The 23,131-nt window shown below is 35.6% G+C and overlaps 2 protein-coding genes and 1 pseudogene across 2 annotated transcripts; all 3 read left to right on the top strand.

Moving 5' to 3' along the window:
* Window positions 1-7,997: 7,997 nt before the first annotated feature.
* LOC145567284 (protein QUIRKY-like) lies at window positions 7,998-11,845 on the top strand. Its single transcript, XM_081626545.1, has one exon. The coding sequence runs from the start codon at window positions 8,130-8,132 to the stop codon at window positions 11,328-11,330; it is 3,201 nt and encodes a 1,066-aa protein (XP_081482671.1). The 5' UTR covers window positions 7,998-8,129; the 3' UTR covers window positions 11,331-11,845.
* A 3,087-nt stretch (window positions 11,846-14,932) lies between these two features.
* Window positions 14,933-17,273, top strand: LOC145568428 (putative F-box protein PP2-B12). The gene is made up of 3 exons (XM_081627851.1): window positions 14,933-15,224; window positions 16,151-16,269; window positions 16,479-17,273. Exons 1-3 carry the CDS (start codon window positions 14,949-14,951, stop codon window positions 16,912-16,914), a joined length of 831 nt encoding a protein of 276 aa, XP_081483977.1. The 5' UTR covers window positions 14,933-14,948; the 3' UTR covers window positions 16,915-17,273.
* A 1,219-nt stretch (window positions 17,274-18,492) lies between these two features.
* LOC145566179 (putative F-box protein PP2-B12 pseudogene) lies at window positions 18,493-21,671 on the top strand (annotated as a pseudogene).
* The last annotated feature ends 1,460 nt before the right edge of the window (window positions 21,672-23,131 follow it).

Genomic DNA, 23,131 nt, shown 5'->3' with positions numbered 1-23,131 from the left:
TGAGAAATCAAAGTACAAAGGGAAAGAACCAAACAAATATTACAAACCATCGTTCTCCAAGGAGGATGTCAGAAAAGCCATGATGGCTGCATGGGGTTCTGATTCTGAAGAAGAAGCAGAAAGAGAATCCTTGGAAGAAACAGCCAACCTATGTTTGATGGCCAAAACTGATGAAGAAGCACGTCTGAAGGAACTTGAATCTGAGGTATGGTATGACTATAGACAACTCAAACATTTAAATAAAGGAAATCTAATGGACATTATCTTGGAACTTCAAGATGATTGTAAAGAACTAAACAGGTCGAAGTTCCAAACTGATGAAGCTTTAAATATTTATAAAGAACATAGTGAATGGGTAGATAATATGAAAACTGACATACAAACTAGATTCTTTGATTTATATGATAGAAATGTCCTTCTAAAAGAACAAGTTGAAAAACTGAAACATGATAATATTCTGTTGAATGTAGAGTTAGCCCAACTGAAACTTGGAATTGACACTCCTGACTCTGAAGTTCCTATTGCAAGCCAACTTCCAAATTTTGAGAAATTAAAATCTGATTTGGAAGAAGTTAAAATAAAAAATCAAACCTTGGAGGAGGAACTTGTCAGAGCCAGGAGAGGTAAAGAAGTAATTAATAATGGAATTCCATCTTGGATAGCTAACATCCATAACAAGAATAAAGAAGGACTAGGCTATAAGAAGAAGTCTAGGAGAAACAAGAAGTATGTGGATCTACCCAGTCAAAAACTATGTTACTATTGTGGCAGTACAGGACATCTTAAAGTTGCTTGTCCTAAAAGAAATAAAGATACTCTTAAGAATACTGAGCATGCTGAACAGGTATGGTTGAAGAAATCTGAATCTTCTTCCAAAACAATGGAACCCAAGGAAACCTGGGTTCCAGAAATTAACGCTTAGTTTTCATGCAGGTTCCAGTGAGGGGGAACAACACTTGGTACCTCGACAGTGGTTGTTCCAAGCACATGACTGGAGACAAATCTAAATTTCTCTCACTGGATGCCTACTATGGTGGAACTGTGACCTTTGGCGATAATAAGAAAGGTGAAATCATTGCAATAGGTAAAGTAGGAAGGTCAAGTTCCAATGCTATTGAAAATGTCTTTTTAGTCGAGGGTCTTAAACACAACTTGTTAAGTATTTCTCAATTTTGTGATAAAGGTAACTCAGTTAGCTTTACATCGAATCTTTGTAGAATCATTAACAATGACACTAACAATGTTATTCTTGAAGGAACCAGAAAAGGGAACACATATATTGTGGATCTCAATGAAGTTCCAAGTAGCAGTTTGACTTGTCTTAGTGTCATTGAGAATGATCCCTTACTATGGCACAAAAGATTTGGCCATGCTAGTTTTTCTTTGCTTGATAAACTTAGATCAAAAGAACTTGTGGAAGGACTTCCAATCATCAAGTTCCTAAAAGATAAAATCTGCAGTGCATGTGTAAGAGGTAAGCAGACACGAATATCTTTTAAATCTAAGAATATGGTCAGCACCACAAAACCATTGGAACTTATCCATATGGATTTGTGTGGTCCTATGAGAGTACAAAGCAGAAGTGGAAAAAGGTATGTAATGGTTATTGTAGATGATTTTTCCAGATATACTTGGGTTTTCTTTCTTGTTAGCAAGGATGATACGTTTGATCACTTTATTGCTTTTGTGAAGAAAGAACAGAGAAGAACAGGTCATCAACTAATTCACTTAAGGTCAGATCATGGAACTGAGTTCGAAAACTCAAAATTTGATGAGTTCTGTGATGAACATGGAATGGACCACAACTTCTCTGCTCCCAGGACTCCACAACAAAATGGAGTAGTTGAACGGAAAAACAGAAGCTTGGAAGACATGGCAAGAACTATGCTAATTTCCAGTAGACTGCCTAGGAACTTCTGGGCAGAAGCTGTAAATACAGCATGCTACATATTGAATAGAGTCTCTATTAGAGCAATAACAAATAAAACACCTTATGAACTAATCAAAGGAAGAAAACCAAATATTTCTTATTTTAGATCTTTTGGTTGCAGGTGCTTTGTACACAATAATGGAAAGAGAAACTTGGGGAAGTTTGATGAAAGAAGTGATGAGGCTATATTCTTAGGATATGCCTCAAATAGTAAAGCTTATAGGGTTTATAATAAAAGAACAATGTGTGTTGAAGAGTCTGTACATATAATTTTTGATGAAACTGATTCTGTGATTGATGTACAGGATGATGATGATGGTGATTTCGAAATAGGGTTAGTAAGAAGACATGACCCTGATGAGGAATCAACAATATCCATGAAGCAGCAAGACCAGAATCCAGTAGCTGAAAACCAAACTGCAACTGAAACAGAAGTTCCACATGAGGAACATCCTGAGCCTGAGAATCAGGAACCACTGAATCAAGAGACAAGAAACAATGAAGCTGAACCGGAAAAGTTGTATCCAATCAAAGACTTTACCCCTAAACGTTGGAAACATCAAAAGTCTCATCCAGTGGATGTAATTATGAGTGACATAACCAAAGGAACTCAGACCAGGTCACAGCTAAGGAACTTCTGTGCATTTTTCTCATTCCTATCTACGTTGGAACCAAAGAACTGTGATGAAGCCTTACAAGATGCTGATTGGATCATTGCCATGCAAGCTGAACTAGGAGAATTTGAGAGAAACAAAGTTTGGCACCTAGTTCCAAGACCAAAACACCAGAAAGTTATAGGTCTAAAGTGGGTGTTCAGGAACAAGCTTGACGAACATGGAATAATAGTAAGAAATAAGGCTAGACTGGTTGTCAAGGGGTACAATCAACAAGAAGGCATAGACTTTGATGAGACATTTGCTCCAGTTGCCAGGTTAGAAGCTATACGTATTCTTATTGCTTTTGCAGCTTTCATGGAGATAAAGTTGTTCCAGATGGACGTCAAATGTGCTTTTTTAAATGGTCTATTAAAAGAGGACGTCTATGTGGAACAACCTCCTGGATTTGAAGATCCAGACTTCTCAAATCATGTCTATAAACTTGATAAAGCTCTCTATGGGCTGAAACAAGCACCAAGGGCATGGTATGAGAGATTGTCCAAGTTCCTGTTAGATAATGATTTTAAAAGAGGTAAAATAGACAAAACTTTATTTTTGAAATCTAAAGGAACTGACATTTTAGTTGTGCAAATATATGTAGATGACATTATTTTTGGTGCAACTAACGAATCTTTGGTGAAGTATTTTGCTGACCTTATGAGTAGTGAGTTCGAGATGAGCATGATGGGTGAGCTAAACTTCTTTCTTGGATTGCAAATTAAGCAAACTGAGAAAGGAATAATGATTCACCAACAAAAGTATGTGAAGGAACTCATAAAGAAATATAAGATGGAAAGTTCCAAAACTATAAGAACACCTATGGGAACTAACACCAGACTGGATGAAGATACATCTGGAACTTGCATAGATCAGAAGATGTATAGAGGTATGATAGGTTCCTTATTATATCTAACTGCGAGTAGACCTGATATATCTTTCAGTGTAGGTTTATGTGCGAGGTTCCAAGCCAATCCAAAGGAATCTCATCTCAAGGCAGTTAAGAGGATACTCAGGTACCTCAAAGGAACTGAGGATTTATGTCTCTACTATCCAAGAAATGAATCAATTGATTTAGTTGGGTACACAGATGCTGACTATGCAGGTGATTTAGTAAATAGAAAAAGCACATCAGGTATGACTCAATTTCTTGGACCATGCTTGGTTTCTTGGGGTTCCAAGAAACAGAATACAGTTGCTTTGTCCACAGCAGAAGCTGAATATGTAGCTGCTGCAGCTTGCTGTTCACAAATGCTGTGGATAAAACAACAAATATGTGATTTTGGTTTAAAATTTGAATGTGTTCCAATTTATTGTGATAATACTAGTGCTATCTGTATTTCTAAAGATCCAGTACAACACTCTAAGGTTAAGCACATCCACATTAGACACCATTTCTTAAAGGATAATGTGGAAAAAGGCTATATTAAGTTGGAATTTTGTCCTACTGATAATCAAATTGCTGATATTCTAACTAAGCCTTTGAGCAGAGAACGCTTTGAGAACATGAGACTGGAACTTGGGATGATCAAGCTGAATTGATTGTAACTGAAGTTCCTAGATATGGCATTGTCAATTAACAAGATCAAGTAGAAGAATAAAACATCTACCACAAATTTGGTGTGATAAACATAACGGGAATGTCACCGTTGGTAAACTCTTGGAGGTCAGTGCAAGTAACACTTATTTAAAACTGTACATACTATTCAAAGCAATGTAGACTTGTATGTGACTTGTTCCATAAATTATATTTTTGAAAAATCAATTTTTCTTTTCGAGAAGATTTATCTTCTGGAATTATCTTTTATTAAATTTAGTGTGAAAAGATAAATTCTTGATTTGTAAAAATTCCATCCGGATTAGTTTTTAAAGATAAAACTCATTGTTCCTAAACTAAACCCTTCCACTTCAATACACCGCTTCAAAAATTACTCCCTTATAAATACTACCCAACCAACCCCATTAACTTACCATCACATCAATTAAACTCTAGAACTACCCTGACCATAAAATTTCTACAGCTAAACCACACAAAAATTTCTACAGCTAAACCTCAACCAACCATGGCCGAAGAAAACCCTAAGAACCAAGAAGAGCTATCATCTCCCAGATCACCTAGCCCACAACCACTCAGCCAAGAAATTCCTGTTGTGCTACTTCAAACCACCTCAGAACCAAAAATACCAAGCCAAAAGCCGTTGAGGACACTGCAACTTCCTCTACTGGAAGTTTACCCAATGTTCTTGATCGAATCGGGTTATGGAAGAAGAGGAAAGCCGAAAAAACGGAAAAGTCACTCGAAGATCAAATTCTTGAAATTGATATGATGGCGAGGGACGAGGAACCCGAGGAAGAGAAAGAACATTCTGAGGGGGAAGAAGATGAGAAGGCACTGGGAAAATTTGCTGACAGGTATGTTGTAGGCTATAGAATTGATGATGCATGGTGCAATAAGGTGAATTTTGAATTTCTAGATCTGCTTAAGTTCCAGGGTTGGGATTTCATGTTTACTGTTAAAGCTAAAAATTATTTGTATCCGTTGGCTATGGATGAATTCTGTAAGGAATGTGAATTTGAGGATGGTGTGTGTTATAGCAAAGTTAATGGTGTTGATGTTGAGTTTGATGCTGCTAGACTAGGGTCTATTCTGCAGGTTCCATGTGAGGGATTTGATACTTACATGAAAGGGGCTGTGACTATTAAGGTAGCAGGGCATACTAAAACTGAAATCATAAATTACTTAGGGGGTAAAAAGGGTGTTAGCGTGATGAATCACAATGATCTCTCTCCGTTGCACAAATTGCTGTTCAATTTGGTAAAGAGGTCCTTGGTTCCAAGGACTCAAAAGAAAAATGAATTGTGCTACTTAGATATGGCCCTAATCTTTTGCATGTCTAAGAAGATTAAAATTAATTTCCCAGCAATTATGATCCAACACTTAGAGCACTGCATAGAAAAGGAAATAAAGGTTGGATATGCTGCGATTCTTGCTTCTGTGTTTGAAGATTTAGGTGTGCAATTGAGGGATTTCTATGGGCATATGAGGGAGAAAGGAGAAAATGTGATCAATGAAACCACTCTGAGAGGTTTGAGTATTGCTGTAGTGAGGGGGAAGTGTGTGAGGTATGAAGCTGCTCAGAAAAAGAAAGAAAAGGACGAGGACTCACAGGTGAGAGTTCCTGTCAGGAAGAGCAGAAGGCTCTCTGGTGGAACTCAGGGTAGGACCAGTGCTGCTGATCCCTTGGAGTTGAGTGAAGGGAATGGAGGAGTTGATGAGCTAGTAGCTGATTTATCTAATAGGCTTATGCAGGTTGAAGGACAGCTCCTTGACTTGTCAGGGAAGATAAAGGCTATGGAGAGGACTGACGCTGCTCAGGCCAAGGAGTTCCACAAAGCCATCTCAAGCCTTGAAGCAAAAATGAAGAAAGCTCAAGAGGACAACAAAGCTGATCTTGAGAAAATTTTACAAGCGCTTGATGCTTGATCACCTATGCAGCCTACCCTAGCCATCCCCTAGCTTCATATTTTCTAATGGTTTTTGGAACAATGATCTGTTTTTATGTTTTTGAACTTATTTGCTTTTGAATATTTTGGAACTTGGTCTGTAATATTTTCAAGTACTCTGGATGGTTGGTTTTATTATATATTATGGAACTTTGTCTATACTTGCTTGCATTGTTGAGAATAAACAGGAAAATTTGTGTGAAAGTACTAGCTTAAGAGAGCTAGCCAGCGCTGCTTCCAGCTTCCCACATTCGATGAATTGCCTGTGGGGCTGTGAGTAGATGAATAAAACTTTGAAAAGTCAAGTTTTTGATGATGCCAAAAGGGGGAATAGCAGTAGCAAACTTGAAGGCTGAAGTTGTTCTAGTTCCAGTTGAGTAAGTAACAAAGGTTTTCTGTTCTCTAAAACTTTTACTTTGCTTTTTGTTTGTTTTGTTTCTTTTCATTCTGCTTTTTATTTATACTCTGTTTCTTTACTTTGCTTATATGAAAAAAATGAAAAAAATCAAAAAATAAAAAATTAACCTTCTGTCTCTTTACTTATCATCCTCAGAAGTTTGCTCAGTTTGTCATCATCAAAAAGGGGGAAATTGTTGACCCTTATGAGGTTTTGATGATGATACTAAGAATTGAGCAAACTTCCTTTTAATAAGGATTTTCTAGTGTTGTGATGTTGGCAGGTTCAGTAAGCATAGAGGGCTGAAGTAGGAACTGGAACGGAGGAACTTTAGAAGATCCATGAGGACAAGTAAAGAACAGAAGAAGAGTTCCAGCAATGGAACTTCCCGAAGTTTCTTCCTAGGAACTTCAAACGGGTTGTAACGACCTGGTTCTGGTGTAATGCTGGGGCAAGCCTCAACAATCAAGGATCAACACAAAGATCAAGATATCAACCGAAGAAGATGGGCTTCATAACTTATAGTTGTGTAAAAGATAAGTTTGTGTTCGTAGGTTGATGTAAACATATAAATGATTGATATGCTGGAACTTATTAGAAATCAGATAAAGCTTGGCAAACTAACTAATTCGTAAAAGATAAATATGTGTTTTATAAAAAAGTACTTAATTGATTTTATCTTATAAAATCTGGTTTAACTTGGTTTTATCTTTTTATAAAATCTTATCTTTTAACAAAAACGAATTTGATAAAATTTGGTTTTTATAAAAACGAATTTAAATCTGTTTTGAATTCGGTTTTAAGAAGATAAGATCAGATTTGTATTTGATCTATCTTGTTTGCGGAAAACCCTAGTTTGAGAAGCTGAGGAACTCCTATAAATATAGAAGTATTTCAGCTTAGCAAATCGAGAGTTTTAAGCGTGAAAACCACTTAGTGCTTAAGAGTAAGTTTGCCAAAGGTTTAAGCTTTATCATTTTGATTTCGGGTTTCATGTGTAGCTTTCCATTTATGTGTTAGAGTGTGTCTTTGAGTTGTAATTGGTTTTGGGGTGAGATTGTGGATTCTCTTAAATTCACACAAGTGTATGAGTTTGAAACCTCGTAAAATTCGAGTGGTAGCTGTGAGTGCACAGTGAGTGAAAGGAACCTGAGAAGTGTCTTGGGTCACCTAGGAAGTGTCCTGGGTAAGGGGAGAAAAAGGGTCCTGAGAAGTGTCTTAGGTCTGGTAGGAAGTGTCCTATCATAGAGTCAAGTGTCCGTGGTGGAACTTGCAAAACAAAGGTCTGTGTAATAGGTTGTACTAGGAGAGTTGCCTATTATAGTGGAATTTGTTTATAAGTCCCAATAGGGCCGAGGTTTTACTTCCAGTTAGGCACTGGATGGTTTCCTCGTAAACTTGCTGTGTGCTTTAAGTTTTCTTTACGTTTCTATTGTTTAAATTCCGCTTAAGTTCCGCGATTGGAACCTACTACTATTCACCCCCCCTCTCGTAGTAGTTCATCTAAACTAACAGAATTATTACCACCCACACTTATTCCTAAAAAGAAAATATTGCGTGCTTTATTTTTTTCTCCCCGCTATCAACGGCAATCTTGTCTAACCTTACAAAAAAGAAGGCATCATAAGTTCATTACAATGAAGTGATGAGCTCACCACCACCACCTCAAACTACGAATGACCCTCAGGGAGGAGCAAATGTCGTCGAGCAAAGACTCGTACGAAGATTAATCGTCGAGGTGATCGATGCTCGAGACTTGCTCCCTAAGGATGGTCAAGGGAGTTCAAGCCCATATGTGGTGGTTGATTTTGATGGGCAAAGAAAGAGGACTACTACCAAGTACCGGGACCTTAACCCGACTTGGAATGAGCCCTTGGACTTCATTGTTTCGGACCCGAATACGATGGATTTCGAGGAGCTTAATGTCGAGGTGTACCATGATAAGCGTATGTCGCCTTCGGGTGCAGCTAGGAAGAATCATTTCCTAGGGAGGGTGAAGTTGTATGGGTCACAATTTTCTAGGAGAGGTGATGAAGGGTTAGTGTACTTTCCTTTGGAGAAGAAGAGTGTGTTTAGCTGGATTAAAGGGGAGCTTGGGTTGAGAATTTATTACTTTGATGATGTTATTGAGGTACCTCCTCCGCAGCAAGGCGAATGCGGAGGTGGACCTCCGCCTCCTGAGATGGCGGAGGTCCAACCCGAACAAAGAAGGGAAGAAGTAGAGCAGGGCAGAGTGGTTGAGGTTGTTCCAGCAATGCCGACCGATGTTGCAATGGAAGCTGCTGGAAATGGTACTTACCCTCAAGGTCATGGTCCTCCGCCTCAAGGGATGGTTGTGGAAGAAGGTCATGGTCCTCCTCCTCAACAACAAGGTCCCCCTCAAGGTGGTGCGACAACTGAAACGATTGTCCACCACCATCATGACGGATACCCGCCACCACAGCAAGAACAATACCACCCACATCACCACCATCCCCCGCCAGAAATGCAGGGTCCTCCGCCTGAGATTATAAGGCGAATGGCAGCGGCTCATAAACGAGCCGCTCCGGGTGAGTTTGCTCCTAGAGTAATATCTGGTAAATTTGTTCCCGAAACAGAGAAGATATCAGCATTTGACTTAGTTGAGCCAATGCAATACCTCTTTGTTCGAATCGTAAAGGCTCGTGGGTTAACACCTAATGAGAATCCATATATCAAGATACGCACAAACTCAACTCAACCACCACTACGTACAAAACCTGCTGCCTATCGCCCGGGTGAACCTCCTGAGAACCCGGAGTGGCAGGAGGTTTTTGCAATCTCCTCTCCCTCATCCTCCGTTGCCGGGACCCTCGAAATCTCGATATGGGACTCGGCAACGGAGAGATTCCTAGGAGGGGTCTGTTTCGACCTCTCAGACGTGCCAGTGCGGGACCCGCCTGATAGTCCGCTGGCCCCGCAATGGTATCGTCTAGAGGGAGGGGAGGGCGTTTCAGGGGACGTACAGCTTGCGGTTTGGATGGGAACCCAAGCTGACGACGCGTTCCCTGAAGCGTGGACATCCGATGCACCTCCGCAGCAGCCGAGTGTTTCCTACACTCGTGCGAAGGTGTACCAATCCCCGAAACTATGGTACCTCCGGGTGACAGTGATTGAGGCTCAAGACCTCCACATTCCGCCGAACCTCCCTCCATTGACGGCACCGGAGATTCGGGTTAAAGCGCAATTGGGGTTTCAATCGTTGCGAACGAGACGAGGGTCAATGAGTGCACACGGTGGAGCTGCGGTGCATTTTAATGAGGACTTGATTTTAATTGCAGGGGAACCTTTGGAGGAGCAGTTGATTCTGTTAGTTGAAGATAGGACTAGTAAGGATCCTATGCTTTTAGGCCACGCTATTATTCCTGTGGGGTCAATCGAGCAGCGAATTGATGAGCGACACGTGGCTGCAAAATGGATTAATTTGGAGGGTGGTAGTGGTGGTGGTGGTGGAGGTGATGGGCCCTATTGTGGGAGGGTTTTATTGAGGTTGTGTTTAGAGGGTGGGTATCACGTGCTTGATGAGGCTGCTCACGTGTGTAGCGATTACCGGCCGACGGCGAAGCAGTTGTGGAAGCCTCCTATTGGTGTATTAGAGCTTGGTGTTCTTGGGGGACGTGGGTTACTACCGATGAAGACTAAGGGTCCGGGTAAGGGCTCTACTGATGCTTATTGTGTGGCTAAGTATGGTAAGAAATGGGTTCGGACCCGAACGGTTACGGATAGTTTTGATCCGAGGTGGAACGAGCAGTACACGTGGCAGGTTTATGACCCGTGTACGGTGTTAACGATCGGAGTATTTGATAATTGGCGGATGTTTACTGACCCGGGGGAGGAGAAGCCGGACTATCGGATTGGTAAGGTTCGGATACGGGTGTCTACATTGGAGAGTAACAAGGTGTATACTAATTCTTATCCTCTTTTGGTATTGCTCCGAACCGGGCTTAAGAAAATGGGTGAAATTGAATTGGCGGTTCGATTCGTTTGCCCCTCTTTGTTGCCGGATACGTGTGGTATCTATGGACAGCCTCTTCTTCCGCGGATGCATTATCTACGACCGCTTGGGGTGGCCCAGCAAGAGGCTCTTCGCGGGGCTGCTACTAAGATGGTAGCAGCTTGGCTAGCCCGTTCCGAGCCACCACTTGGGCCTGAAGTAGTCAGGTATATGCTAGATGCAGATTCACATACTTGGAGCATGAGGAAAAGCAAAGCTAATTGGTTTCGGATCGTAGCCGTGCTCGCTTGGGCAATCGGGTTAGCCAAGTGGTTAAACCATATAAGAAGATGGAGGAACCCATTAACCACAATTTTGGTTCACATTCTTTATTTGGTCCTAGTTTGGTATCCTGACTTAATAGTCCCAACCGGATTCCTCTATGTTTTCCTAATTGGAATATGGTATTACCGGTTTCGACCCAAAATACCCGCGGGTATGGATACCCGATTATCACAAGCAGAAACCGTTGACCCGGATGACCTTGATGAAGAATTCGACACGGTCCCAAGTTCAACCCCACCAGACTTAATCCGTGTTCGGTATGATCGGTTGCGAATTTTGGCAGCCCGGGTTCAAACCGTGTTGGGCGATTTAGCGACCCAAGGCGAGCGAGTACAAGCATTAGTAAGTTGGCGAGACCCGAGGGCTACAAAACTATTTATAGGGGTATGTTTTATGATAACAATAACATTATATGCAGTACCCCCAAAAATGGTTGCCGTAGCACTTGGGTTTTATTTTTTGAGGCATCCCATGTTTAGAGAACCAATGCCTCCAACTAGTCTAAACTTCTTTAGAAGGCTACCAAGTTTGTCTGATCGATTAATCTAGACATTTATTAACATTTTTTCTCACTTTTTTCCAAATCTTTTGCTTAGAAAAATATTTATAACTATAGAAAAATGCAATTAGTTTAGATTTATAGGGGGAAAAAAAAAAGGGAGACTTTTTGAGGGAAAAAAAAGTAGTATTTGTGGGTTTGAAAAGGGTTTGGGTCTCCAAATAATGTAGGGTACTAAATGTACATTGGGAGAGGAGAAAGTGGGTTGAAAAAACGGGTCAAAAAAAGGACTTTTGTTTGTTTGGGGATTGAAATTGATTGCCTGACAAAAGGATTGAAATTAGGAGGAGAAGAACAAAAAAAGTGGGGGCAAATTTTTGGATGCCAGGGAGACTGGTGTTGTATTGTCTCTATAATATTAATATAGAGATTTAATTGTACTTTTTACTTTCTATTTTCCACTAACATTTGAATGTATTATTAGGATTTAAGAGTAAAAGATTTGTATGCCTATGATTTACGAAGGCGTTCGGGTTGATAATGGATGTGAACGTTTTCTTGTAAATACGTTGTGTAATGTTTAATTGATGTTAAATGGTAAATTGGTTATGAAACGAGTAGAAAGTGTAGCGATTACAGTATGCAAATTAAATTAGTATAGAAAATTGTACAATGTTTTATAACTAGCATTCTGATAAATTTCGAATTTCCATTTCAAAAATGCAAGCATTCAACCTTTACTTTATCAACATATCAAGGCTGGAAGCATAAAGAAATGATGCCCAAGTGAGACCGTCTTTAAAGGCCAATACTAAAGAGCACTTTCCACTATTATACAAGTAGATTTAAGTCCATTTTACTTTGCCTTCTTCTATTAGCTTAAGGATCCATTTTATCAAGCTTATATCTGAGCATCTCGGAACAAATGTACTTGTTAACGTGTTAATGGCATAGTCGTGTATAACACGGCATGTGGTTGTCACGTGCTAGCGCGTGGAGGACAACCTCCTTCTCGCGCTCTCAAGAACATGAGTAACTAGTATCATGTTTAGTACACTTGGTTGTGTTTGGTGATTTGGTTTTTATGCCTGTAGTTAATTTTGATCCTCACTTTGTATAGCCCCTTAATACATACAAAGTATTGTTGGAGTAAGTTTTGCAAATACAATTTCATCTAGATCCTCAACATCCAAAAACAAGATCTTTCTGCCTTGTCCTTATTAAGTGATGTTATCAAGCTTTGTTCAATAATAAAGCATAAGATATAATATGTGATTTCAAACACTACCATTGTCAATACACTTTCACTACATAATAATTTTGTAGATGCAATGAGTCAATGAGCACCATGATGTGTTTGTCGATTTGTCTTTAACTCGCTTTAAAATGGCTTATAAAATCAGTTTATTATTGATGAATGGCAATTACCGAATATATTAGAGTTTGGTAAAATTTTATAGGGCGACAATTATCATATACACGTACGTATGTGATAGAATTAGCTTAATAATTAGCTTAATGGCATCAATTTAAACTTGCTTAAAAAGCAAAGTTTGTAGAGCCAAAGCAAAAGGGAGATTCCGGAGAAGAAAAGGGGTGGGGAGGTGTGATGTTGAGCTCAAGAATAGAAGCACCAAATTAAAGGCACTTTTTTCTCGTTCCTTTTCACCTCCTTGACTCTTGCCAATCACCATTGTGTTTCTTGACATACCATGCTACGTTAAAGCATTATTCTTTTATCCGAGGTAATCCTAATTTAAAGGTGCTAGCTTTTTATAAAATAGTTTTTAATAATTGGAAATCTTAATTAGTATTTGCATTAAATTGATAAAAATATCTCTCAATTAAAACTCACTATTAAAAAATTTAATTTCAGTTAAATGGAGGAGATTCATATTTAACTAGCCTTCTGACCCGTGCAATACACGGTATATGTATATAGGTGTACAATATAAATTTTTATTTTATAATATGTTTTAATTGGAAAATGAATAGTTTATATAGAAGAAGAAAGGGTAACAATTGAAGGTTGTTGTATAAGATATTAAGCTAGAAGAAAGTGAATCAAATAACTTTCATACATATATTCAATTAAAGCTAGTCCTTTTTTTTTCTTTTTTTTTTAATATGAGAAAGGGGATTAATTAATGAAAAGGTGAGGTAACATATGACATTGGTGAAAAGTAAAGTTTACACGTGACATGATGGGAATGATGGTTTGTGTTTTTAAATACTAAGTATAGATAAATATAGATTTACCATTCACCTATATAACAAATGGACTATACTCTAATACCAAATATAATTTGAGAGTTGTTTTTTTTTTTTTTCATCTAAATTATGGTATCAAATAAAAATGATAATATGAACAACACGAGACCATGTCTTTTTATTTGATTTTCTTATTGCCAATACATGAAATTTCTTATTAGATATTTAGGTAATACAATTGAAGAAATTTCTAACAAAAAACCCCACTTAAATATGTGTTTTCTTTTACATAAGTGTACAAATACATAAAGTTCAATGATAACAAGTGAATTGACAAAGATTGGAATAAATTAAAAAGGAAAACAAAGCATACCAAATCACATTACAAATAAAAAAAATTTCTAATTAATAAATCTTAAGCTTAACCAAATTACACTGGAATCGGACACGAAATCGTTCTAGTACATTTTTAATAAGCCCGTAAGAATATAGGTTATTGGGCTTAGCACTATTTTTATGATGGGCTGGTGTACTATAGGTCTGTGGCACATATATATATTTTGAATTGTTAATAATATTCAGGCTTCACATTGCTATTCTTTTATTTATTTCTTTGTCCTTAAATTGTTAGTCTTTTATTCCTTCAAAATAATTGTTAGTCTTTTAAATAATACAAGTTAAACCAATTGGCTATTAGTGTAGTGGTGATTGGGACTACACTTGATAGGGAAAACCTGTGTTCAATCCCCCGTAACAACAATTGGAAGGAGAGTGGAACCTAGCCACCCAAAATTGATTCCCGAATCCGAATTAGCCTAAAGGGTGAACCGTGTGGAACATTAAAAATATATATATATATATTACAAGTTGAGAGGACACTTTGTACACTTTTACGCACAACCCTTCCTAATCAGACCGTAACCGAATTCAACCCAATTATTCGAACTAACAGCATCACGCACAACCCTAATTTACACCTTAACGCACAACTCTTCGCACATGTCATTTCAGGGTCGTGCATATCCACTACATATTAATAACATAAACTAGATTCCCTAATTTACATTAATTACTCATTTTAAAGCTTTCACATAGTAATATTAAAACTACGTGTCCAAGATGATACTACCTCCATTAATTTTTAATTGCAATAAAGAAATATTTCATACGATTACTTCACAAAAAAATATCCCTTTGTTACATCTAAAATTTAATGAAAATAGTATATCAATTAATTCGAAACACAGGGGCTCGGGGAGTATCCAAATTTGGCACACAAGTGACTCAACACAACCCACTAGCTTAGCTTACAATGGGCTCTTGCTATGTCTAACAAGTAAGGCAAAACGTTGACGGAGTACAACACTACAACCGACTAGTAGACGGGGAGAATGAAAGCAAGCAAACTATCACAAACAAAATCTCTGAAATCGAGTGACTTCCCAAAAATAGACGACATGTCTTGTACAAACTTATTAGATTTACCTGTGGGATGTCTTTCGCACATTTTGTCGTTGACTTCGCCGAGGGATGTCGTCCGATCATCAGCCGTTTCGACGGAGTTTTTATTGGCGTCGAAATCCGATGCCATTTGGAACAATTTTCTGCCGTCCGATTATCATTACTTCTTATCTCAATCGTCAATTCCAATTGATCAACAACAATTTCCTTCTAAAAAAGATCTCTTTTTCTCTCTTTGTCATTCTCCTGTACTTTTCAACAATAAAACTCAGGTAATTTTTTTTTTTAAATTTATTTAGGGAGTAATTTGTAGATCTAAGTATTCATTCATTAGATAAGGGTAAGTTTTCTATTTTATTTGCTACTATATATAGAGAGTAACGACTTTATTGAAGGTTATGATGGTTGTTATTAAGGGTTGATTTATTATGCTTAATATTTTTATAGTCCACTCTTCAATACTCTTTTGGTTTCATTTTTATTGTTGCGCATTGATTTTAATAGTTTTCAATGAACATCTTTAACAACGTATATGTTCAATATGATTTGAGGAAAATTCTAAGAAATTGGTATTTTGAGAATTCATTTCAGGTCAAATCCAACATCACACGTAATATGATTTTGAACTTTATAATAGTGTATTTTTATAATCAATTTTAAAAAACTTTTACCACTAAATTCAAAATGTAAGTTTATTGAGGGATGGAGGAGGGAGTACATTAATATATGATCTTGTAAGTTCAAAGTATCATTGACTCATTGTAAGGGTAGATTCTAACACAATACTATTACGTTTTTGTTTTTCAATTCCCCTGTTTCAAAATTGCTCTTGCTAGCTAATCATTTAATTTATAACTTTTGGTAGTACAACTAATACTTAGGGCCTGTTTTGATTTACTGAGCTGAATTAATTGGAGCTGAACTGAAATGAAATGAATTGTTTATGAGATAAGGAAATTAGGAACTGAACTGATTGAAGCTGAACTGAATTGAAATTAAGTTGAAGAGAACAGACCCTTAATCATCGTGATTCTATACTTCTTAGCTTTAAACTTTTAACAAGTCAATTATACTAAAATAGAATTAGCCAATTAGGTACCTTATTCATTTTCAATATAATTCTCATACTTGTTGTATTTTTATTCCTTTATAAACTATGTATGTAGACGACTTGTAACAATTTTGTTGCATAATATAGAGTTTTGCCTTGGACAAAAGTAGTGGGAAAAAATGCTACATGCTTGGTGCTAGAATGCTGATGATCGCGTGGGGCGGCACCCCTGCATACTGGACTTGGAGATTCATCCCTGAATCCAGGTTTCTCTTCGCTCTTTCTTTGAATCAATCAAAGTCTTAATCCCATAAGTGGTGTCGGCTACATGAACTTAAGTGACTATTCATTGAATACAAACGCAAAACAATGCTCAAATTTCATTATATGACATGAAGTATAAATTACTAGTGTTTATGATAAAATGACACAATTCAATGGGGTTGAATTACATATATGTATTGTCAATTTGTAGGTTTCCAGAGACTGCTCAGCTGAATTCTGTATGTTGGCTTGATATTAAAGGGCGAATACCAATCAAATTCCTCTCCGCAGATACAACTTATGGCGCGTATTTTGTGTTCCAGAAGGTTGTGCATTCTTTCGCCGGGTTTTATGGACCAGTTAAGGCATCTCTACTAGAGGCTGATGAACAAGGGCAATCCAAAAGTTATGAAGATCATAGTTTAGTTGCTAATGACTACTATCTTGGGGAACAAGAGTTTGATGAACTTCCAGTGGAAAGAGGTGACGGATGGATAGAGATAGAGATGGGGAGGTATCATGTTGGTTCCGGTGTTGAGGCTTTCGACGAAAGGGTGGTGTTGGAGATGGCACTGATGGAGGTTGAAGACCTTAGTTGGAAGAGTGGTATTCTTGTTCAAGGCATTGAACTTCGTCCTTTGGATTGATTTTTAAAGGAAAGGATTGCTTTTCATTATGTGCAATTATTTTTATTAACATTAAACTAGTGTGTTGACCCAGGCTGAGATGTTGATAGTTTTTTTTTTTTTTTTTTTTATTATTATTATTATTATTAAGTGTTTTAATTTTTTAGTATTAATAATTTAAAACATGATGTTAAAATATTAAAAGGAATTGAAAGATTATTATGAGTTTCATTTGTCTTTAGTTTGGGTGTTTTTTTTTGTATTCTACATTTATATACATTTATGTGGATTCAATAAATCATCAATTATTGTTAGTTAAGATGGCAAGGCATGTGGTATACGTTCCACGAGGTTAGGGGTTCAAACCTCTTTCTATGCATTTTTAGTTAACATTGCCTTGAAATATTAAATCGTGACGTGACACAATTCCATTGATAATTGAGTGGTGACGTGGCACGATGCCATTGATTATTGAGTGGTGGCGTGACACACGTGGCGCATAAACGTTTTTAGGAGCGCTTTTTAATATAGAACTATAGATGTGTAATTACTACATTTTTCACTTAATAAGTGTGATGATTTATGATCATCTTGGGTTTGTACTACTTGGAACAAGTAGTATTGTTTTTAGTTTTTTGGATGGTAATTCTTGCGATAATACATTACAAGTAATTTTAAATGATTTTTTTTAGGGTAATGTTATATGTAGCCCTAGCCCCTAAGGGTTATATATAAGCATTAAATACACTCTTGAAAATTGTATAAAATTAGAAATTCATGACAAAAACACGCATAAATCAGTGTAATTAGTGTTTACATTTTTATGATTTCTTAACTTTTTACGATTTTCAAGTGTAAATTTAATGCTTATTTATAACCCTAAGGGTTATGTATAGCATTTTCCTTTTTTTTAGAATATTGTCTGAACTCATTAATCACTAAAAGTTAAACAATAGTTATTAATTACTCCGAATTAATTAAGACTAGTTTGTGCCCGTGTTAATGCACGTGTCTAAAAACTTAAACTTAAATACCGGAGAAATGATAATATAATTGTGTTATTATCCCCAAAGAAAGTACATTTAAATTTTTTTTAACTTTCCTGCCACTTTATCTATAGAGTTTCATTTATAATCACTTGCATGATAAGAAAATTGTTTATTTTCCCCAAATTATGTGTGATTACAGTGATTGTGAGAGTGGAAATTTTCTTTTCCTTTTTAGTGAATTTGGGGTTAATTTTTTTTCCCAAATAATGCTGATTTACAGTGATTGTGATAATAAATTGCATGTTTCTACGATTCTTGTATTAATTGTATAAGATGTAATTGACCTTAGTTAATTATTGTGTTGGGCTATATATGCCTTCAAGCCCATATGTGTAGTACAGTATATGCTTAGGTTGGATATAAAAAACGTTACATTTATACAACAGGCAGAGTTGTCACCTTACATGCTTTTTCACACCTTTCCTTTCAACGTTTCAAAAAACAAAAGAAGTTAAACGTGACTAGAGGGTTGTATAACAAGCAAGCAAAGTCACATTATTGTCTTCCTAATCCCATTTCTCTGTAAATTTGTAACCTCCTAAAAATAAACATGCATCATATGAACTTAACATATCTTCTTGTGGAATGTCTTTCACACATACTTACATTAACAACACCGAAGGATGTTATCCGATCATCACTGGTTTCGAGGCAGTTTTTATCTGCCTCGGAATCAAACTATGTTTGGGAGAAGTTTATTCCATCTGATTGTAATGTCTTCATCTCTCAATCATCAACCCAAATTGATGAACAAATATTAAAAAACAAGAAGGCTCTCTTTTTATATCTCTGCCAGAATCCTGTACTCTTGAACAACAATGCTCAGGTTGGTAATCCTCTCATTTTTTATAGACATAGCACATTTATTTGTTGATCCAAGTGTTTAATTTACGCTCACTAATATAAGTGAGAAAAATCGATCAAGCCACGTGAAAAAGGCTATGAAATGAGTCATATTAATAAATTATTATAAGACCGATCCAGGTGAGTGTTAGAGATCAATTTTACTAAAAAAAATAACATAACAAAGTCTTATTAAAACTTTGTTATGCACAACTAGAAGAATAATTTGTGAAAATGATTTAATTTATACGGAGTACAACTGTGATACATGCACAGTATAAATCCCACTCTCCCCAAATTCAATCGTTATGCTCAACTACTGAATATCATCATATATGTGCAAAATATAATAAGCGTAACATTATCATGGAACATATGGGGATTTATTTCTTACGTCAAATTTAATAATAAAAATATTCAAGAAGAAAAAAAAAATCACTTATTCATACATTGTAAAAGTAAGAGGAAAAAAAAAGTTTTTTTTTTTTTTTTTTTTTAACAATTCCAAAAGTCTTAAAGAAGTCGGTCATCAAATCCCTCAAGGTAAATTGGACAATCAAAATGGAAGTTTTGAAATTTTGGATTGGATTAGATTGGCCTTTATTTTATATAAATTTAGAATCAGGTCAAATCGAATTAAAGGGGTATGGATCTATATAAATCAAAAATCCAAATTCTTTAATTTCTACAAATCAAAAATTATTTTTAAGTTAACTAAAATTAGTGACACTGCATGCATAGAAAGCACAACAAGCTAGCTAACCCAATTAAACATCTTAAATACTCCCTAAGGTATTATGAAGCAATATAGGCCATCCCATTTTTAATAAGTTGTATATTTTTTAATTCCATTATTATAACATTAGAGCATAAAAAAAATGGATGCTTATTTGAAATCAGTTTCGGGTTGGGTCCATATTACCAAAACTTAATTGGATTGAATTGCATTAGATTTAATTTTTTAAAATTGAATTTTAATGTGGATCAAATTTGACCTAAATTCAAACCAAACACTGATCAAATAGACACCCTAGCTAATTTATTTAAGTGTATTCTTGGTGATAGATATAGAATAAATAAGTATAATTTTGTAAGAAATATGGGGTAAGAAAATAAAAGGGGGGAGAGTAGAGGGAAAACACTTAATTAATTATTCTCTCTCTACTTCAAAGGTCTAAAGTTTTTTTTGTTTGTTTGTTTGTTTGTTTGTTCGTTCGTTTGTTTGAATATTTGTTGCAATAAGAGACCGATTGTTTTAAATAACCGGTTGTACTGTTATGATATCCATAAAATTAATAAATGAAGTACAAAAATCTAGTGAAGATACTATATCTTTTTGTCGTTTTCAAAAAGTCAAATACACACTTTTTAGATATAGTGACTAAAAAAAAAATTAAGGTTAGTTGCAATAAGAGACCGGTCATTTCAAACAACCCGTTGTTTTTGATATACATAGAAGTGATAAAATCATAAAAGGACTAATTAAAGAATAAAATTTCTTTAACGTTTCCAAAAATACACCTATTTATATGATAATCATTGTCTTATTTGTATAGTTCATATTACTCCGTAATATAATAAGACTCAATATGTCTAGAACAATACTAAACTAAATAACAATTTGCCAAAATATTAAATTATTAAATGATACTATAAAATTAGGGCAAGAGACAACAATAAGATACAAGTTATTTCAAATTTGTGTTGTTAAGTTGTTTCCTACTAGCTAGTTATTATTAGTTTGTTACAGCCATAATTTGTGTTTTTTCCTACTACTTGGTAATATATTCATGTTAAATTACGCTGTATTATTTAGAGCTTTGCCTTGGATTATTGTACTGGGAAGAAAATCTTCATGCTTGGTGCCAGGAAGTTGAAGATTGCTTGGGGGGACACCCGTATTTACTGGAGCTGGAAATATATCCCTGAATCAAGGTTTTTCTTTCTTTCTACATATTAAATCTATAGTCAGTTCTCAATGTATGTACTTTATTATACTTCCCCTATTCATTTTTAGTCGCAATGTTTGTAATTTTAATTACACTATTCATACAATTTTTTCTTTGATTATCTTGTGTTGTAAATTTTATATTAAAAAAAGGTATTGTCATTAATTTGGGATCTTGCTATATTTCTCTTGAATTTTTATAATATTAACTTTTTATAATATATTTACTAAATTAAAGCTTAAGATTCGTACAATTGCCAGTTGAATAATTGACGGTAATAAATTAATACTCCGTATTTATTATGGTTGCTATGCAAGATTTTAGATAATTTAGAAAGTTATCACACTAAAAATTAAACTCCTAAAATAAAAAAAAATAAAAAAAAAAAAACAACTTGAAAACATATAAATATGAGCTAGTACAATACATATCAATATATTGAGAGATTTGTAACGTCTTTTATTAAAATTATAGGTTCCCGGAAGTTGCATCACTGATCACCGTATGTTGGCTAGATATAATTGGAAAATTCCACAGCAAATACCTCTCGGCAAACACAATTTATGGTGTGTACTTTGTGTACAAGGAGCATCCTGCTATCGGCCGTTGCTACGGCTTTGAACGTACACCCGTGGAGGCATCTGTGATCGAGGCTAATGAAGAAGAGCTATCCACTGATGATAATAATGGACACCCCGTCAAGAATTTCTACCTCAAGGCAGCGTCGTATTCGAGAGCTGCGATGATGTCCGACGATCAGTGGCCGACTCAGCGAAATGATGGATGGCTAGAGGTAGAGATGAGCAGGTATCGTGTTGGTGAAAATAATGGTTCGAATGAAAGGAAAGTGTTGGAGATGAGGATTAAACAGACTAAACATCTTATTTGGAAGAGTGGAATTATTGTTTATGGCTTTGAGCTTCGTCCTTTCGATTAAACATCTTATTTGGAAGAGTAAAATTACTTCATGTTTTTCTTTTTTTTTTTCTTTGTTTGATGATGTGATGATGATATTATGTTGGGTTAAGATATTATGGAACAAGTATGGATTTTGGTTTTTTAAAATGTGATTGTTTTCTTTATCTATTCATCGTTTTTAAATGAAAAAATCTTGATATTATGCACAAGCTAGGTTGTGTAAGCCCACTGCCTAAGTATGGAAAATGTCATGTGAAGTCTGGCTCATACTAATTTTATGGCCCAATCAACATATCATGCTGCCACATTAGTTAATACTACCTCTTTTTTTTTTTATTTAATTTAATTGACACGTTTTGACTTTAGCACTATTCACACACTCCTCTTTAACCGTATTTTGTGCTTTGTACATAATAAAAAATCTAGTCATGCAAGATCATGTTAGATTCATCACAATATATATCAACTTTTTATAATTTTTACTTATCGGTAATTAAATATATAAATGGTTGAAGTTGTGCATTGACAAACATGACTAAAAAAACATGTCAACTAAAAAGAAACGGAGGAAGTATTGTGTAATGACTAATTATACGAGATTTTTGATACTACTGCTACTCCCTCTATCCCTGTTTTTTTTTTTTAATTTTTTTTTTTACAAATAAATGGTATGGGTCAAATTTTAAAAACTTTGACCATAAGTTCCTATTAATTAACAGAGATAACATTTGTGGGGTTTTGTTAGATTCGTCTTATGGTATATATTATTAATTTCAAGTTTTTTTAGCTTTTACGCATATAGAATTGAAGTTATGTACTCGTAAGTTTTAAAAATGCTTTGAAGACTGTAAAAAGTCAAATGAGGCAAAAAAAAAATAAAAATAAAATAGAGATAGAGGGAGTATATCAATGTCAATTATGGAGAACTTTATAAGGCACTTTTGATTTTCAAGGTTGAACTTTGGTCATTAGATTAAGAGCATATAAATATATACTCCATCCGTTTCATAATAATCATAATACTTTGATCGGCACACAAGCCGATGCACAACTTTGACCATAAATTTGTAATTATATATTACTAAGAAGTATAAAAGCTTGATCTAATGAAACTATATATAAAAATGACTAATCCAAAAATATATTATATGGCAATATGTGTCTTTATAAATTAATAAAAGATAGAGTCAATGTAAAAATATGAATAGACTGTGTACGTTTAAAAGTGTGTTGTTTGTGTGGCCATACGTCGAATGACACATACATAATAATGACCTGTCTGACTAAATAAACTTTGACCAAATAACCTTAACCGATCGAGTAACTTCGACTGCTATGAAATTTTGTTTTCATCTAAATTGTACGTAGTCCGTAATTGTCAAAACTATTCGTTTTCGTCAAAGTAGAATAAATAAATAAAACAATTCATCAAAACTGTTGTATTTAGGCCTTAGGGACCACATACAAGATACAACTATT

Source organism: Chenopodium album, chromosome 11, assembly GCF_948465745.1.
Source record: "Chenopodium album chromosome 11, dcCheAlbu1.1, whole genome shotgun sequence".
Classification (NCBI taxonomy): domain Eukaryota; kingdom Viridiplantae; phylum Streptophyta; class Magnoliopsida; order Caryophyllales; family Amaranthaceae; genus Chenopodium; species Chenopodium album.
Note: the sequence above shows the minus strand (reverse complement) of the source record. Positions and strands in the feature narration are given on the sequence as shown.

Bases quoted from the DNA above. Each gene is read 5' to 3' on its own strand.
- LOC145567284 (XM_081626545.1), top strand. From the start codon at position 8,130: ATGAGCTCACCACCACCACCTCAAACTACGAATGACCCTCAGGGAGGA.
- LOC145568428 (XM_081627851.1), top strand. From the start codon at position 14,949: ATGTCTTGTACAAACTTATTAGATTTACCTGTGGGATGTCTTTCGCAC. The intron at 15,225-16,150 runs GTAATTTTTTTT...TGCATAATATAG, and splicing joins TTTTCAACAATAAAACTCAG to AGTTTTGCCTTGGACAAAAG. The intron at 16,270-16,478 runs GTTTCTCTTCGC...GTCAATTTGTAG, and splicing joins AGATTCATCCCTGAATCCAG to GTTTCCAGAGACTGCTCAGC.